At 47.8% G+C, this 2318-nt stretch overlaps 1 protein-coding gene across 1 annotated transcript; it reads right to left on the bottom strand.

Annotated features, from left to right (window-relative positions):
- Positions 1–152: 152 nt before the first annotated feature.
- Positions 153–543, bottom strand: H310_11218 (hypothetical protein; the record flags this gene model as incomplete). The annotated part of the gene is made up of 2 exons (XM_008877800.1): positions 153–429; positions 503–543. The coding sequence occupies 2 exons, from the start codon at positions 541–543 to the stop codon at positions 153–155; spliced, it is 318 nt and encodes a 105-aa protein (XP_008876022.1).
- Positions 544–2318: the final 1775 nt, after the last annotated feature.

Below are 2318 nucleotides of genomic sequence, written 5' to 3'. Positions count from 1 at the left end.
AGGTTGAGCTGGACTCGGGGCGCACTCGACCAGAGCACTTCCCCCTACAATGGGTGACCAAGGGTGAGTTCCAATGCCTGCCGCATCGCTTCCACGCCGTCGTCGTGTTCGTGGGACAACACCCACTTGCGCAGCATTACGGGTACGTCTTCCTACAGGTTGAGGGCTGGTTCCCATGATGCCTCTTCGTCTTCGAGGCCGAGCCGCTTGACCAGGATTTGATGCTGCCCGTTGACAGCACGGGCAGCCAGGAGGTCTTCCACATGAAAACCACCTTCACCGTAGGCTGCTTGCTCTTGCAGGTCTTCGGCCGTGCCGTTCGCCGCCTCGCAGTACATCTTGAGACGGCAGGCATTGTGCACAGATTCGTGAAAAGGTGGCGCCAACTGTACGGTCGCCATCACAAAATCGGTGATAACTCGCGTAATTCTGGAGCGACCACGCCACGTCAGGGCGAGCTTGCTTGGGTGCCGCACGACCGAACCCACGAGCACAAAGTCACCCACGTCGAAAGTGGTCACTTGACTCCTTGTTTCTTTGCATGCCTAGCCCTGGCTTGACCACACAGCTTCTCGCTACGGGCTGATGCTTGACGGTGCATCTCGTCCAGCGAGTCTCTCAGCGGTATATTGCTTTGTTGCGGAGCCTGATTGGCACTTACTACTTGAAGACTCTGGACGATAGCACGCCACGCGCATTACGCATATCGAAGTGCGCATAGTGATATATCCACTGTATTGTTGAATTTGTACAATTTCCAGACCCCGTCGAATCGAATCACACCTCAAATCGAATCATGCAATGACCCCATTGGTCAATCCGATTATTCTAAACGATGATTGGCTAATACTCAACCATTCAACATTCAACAGTAGAATCCATGTCCTACCGTGTAGATTATATTATTCTGGACAGTAACAATTTACATTTATCCGACGGCGGGAAGGGGTGTGGTTATGTAATTTATTCTGGACGTACAAACTTTCATATATGGATTATCACCGAATCAACACCTTCAACAATAAGTATAAAGTGAAATTAATCTTCAAAGGTAGAAACAATTGAGAGGAAGTGAACTTAAAGTATTGTATACAAATGAACAGGAAATATATTGAGTTGACCTAATTTGGTTCAGAAGTCTCAGGTTCTTCACAGCAGTCGATGTCTTCATCGGGATCAATGGTGTTTTCGATGGCCATGTTGGTCAACAGGTCACAAAGTGTGTCATCATCCAAACAGGGACATCTCCAGCAACGTCTTCGACAGAACCGATCAAACCTCCGAAACAAAATGTTACCTCTATAAATTGATAATGTATAGATAATGTATTAATTTAGAGAGTATATATTTGATATAAGAGGAATGCATGCGCGCGAAGTGACTTCTGTGCAAATTGATATTCGTGTGACAGGCAAATCTATTCTTGGAGGAGTCCGGAATACAAAATGTGTCTCGAATAATATACTGATTTCCCTCTGACTTCTAAACGGGCAAGAATTATAAATGTACACAAAATATTATTTTTCACAAGTACAAATTGTCAGAGTTATTGATGGTGGCCAATGAGCTATGCGAGATGCAGTTCAGCCGCCTGTTCACCAAAGGCAGAGAGCTCGCCATCGACAATGCCGGTGCGAACCCAGCAGTTCGCAACAGTGAGCTCGGTCACAAATCTCCAAGCCTCCTTTGCCCAGGTCATCGGTTTGTCCAAAAGTACCTCGTACAATCGTTCTTGTCGTCCTCTCATGACCAATTCGATTTGATCCAAAGCATTCTGCAATTGGCGCTGCTTGACCTTCGCCTTGAAGGCCGCGATGATACCGGGGTCTTGGGGTTGCAGGTGCGAGGTCGTGTTCTTCGGAAACATTTGAATCTTGACGTTGTCTAGGAGGACGCCTTCATCGAGCGAATCAGAGAGTACATTGTCGACAAGCAGGAGAATCTTGCGGTCCTCTTCGACCATTCGTTTGTTCAACGATGTCAGGTACGAATTGAAAATCGTGCCAGTCATCCAGCCTTTCTTACTGGCATGATAGTTGCAACCAAGGTCTTCAGCTGAACGGCCACGAAAACAATGCGGGAGAGCTGCCGTGCCGATGAACAGTGGGTCTATATTGCCCTGGGGTGGGAAACTTTTTGGCCACACTGGAACGAAAAAGACTCGAACAAGTCCATTGTGATTGGTCAATTTTATCCGGATTCCGGATGCGTTCAAGTGTGTTTTGTTCCAGTGTTGTCATTTCACACTGGAACTCGGCATTCCGGTGTAGAAGCAGGTGGTGGTGAGCGCAAAAACACTGGAACGCAAGGTGACCACC

This window comes from Aphanomyces invadans (assembly GCF_000520115.1).
Source record: "Aphanomyces invadans strain NJM9701 unplaced genomic scaffold supercont1.30, whole genome shotgun sequence".
Lineage (NCBI taxonomy): Eukaryota > Oomycota > Saprolegniomycetes > Saprolegniales > Verrucalvaceae > Aphanomyces > Aphanomyces invadans.
Note: the sequence above shows the minus strand (reverse complement) of the source record. Positions and strands in the feature narration are given on the sequence as shown.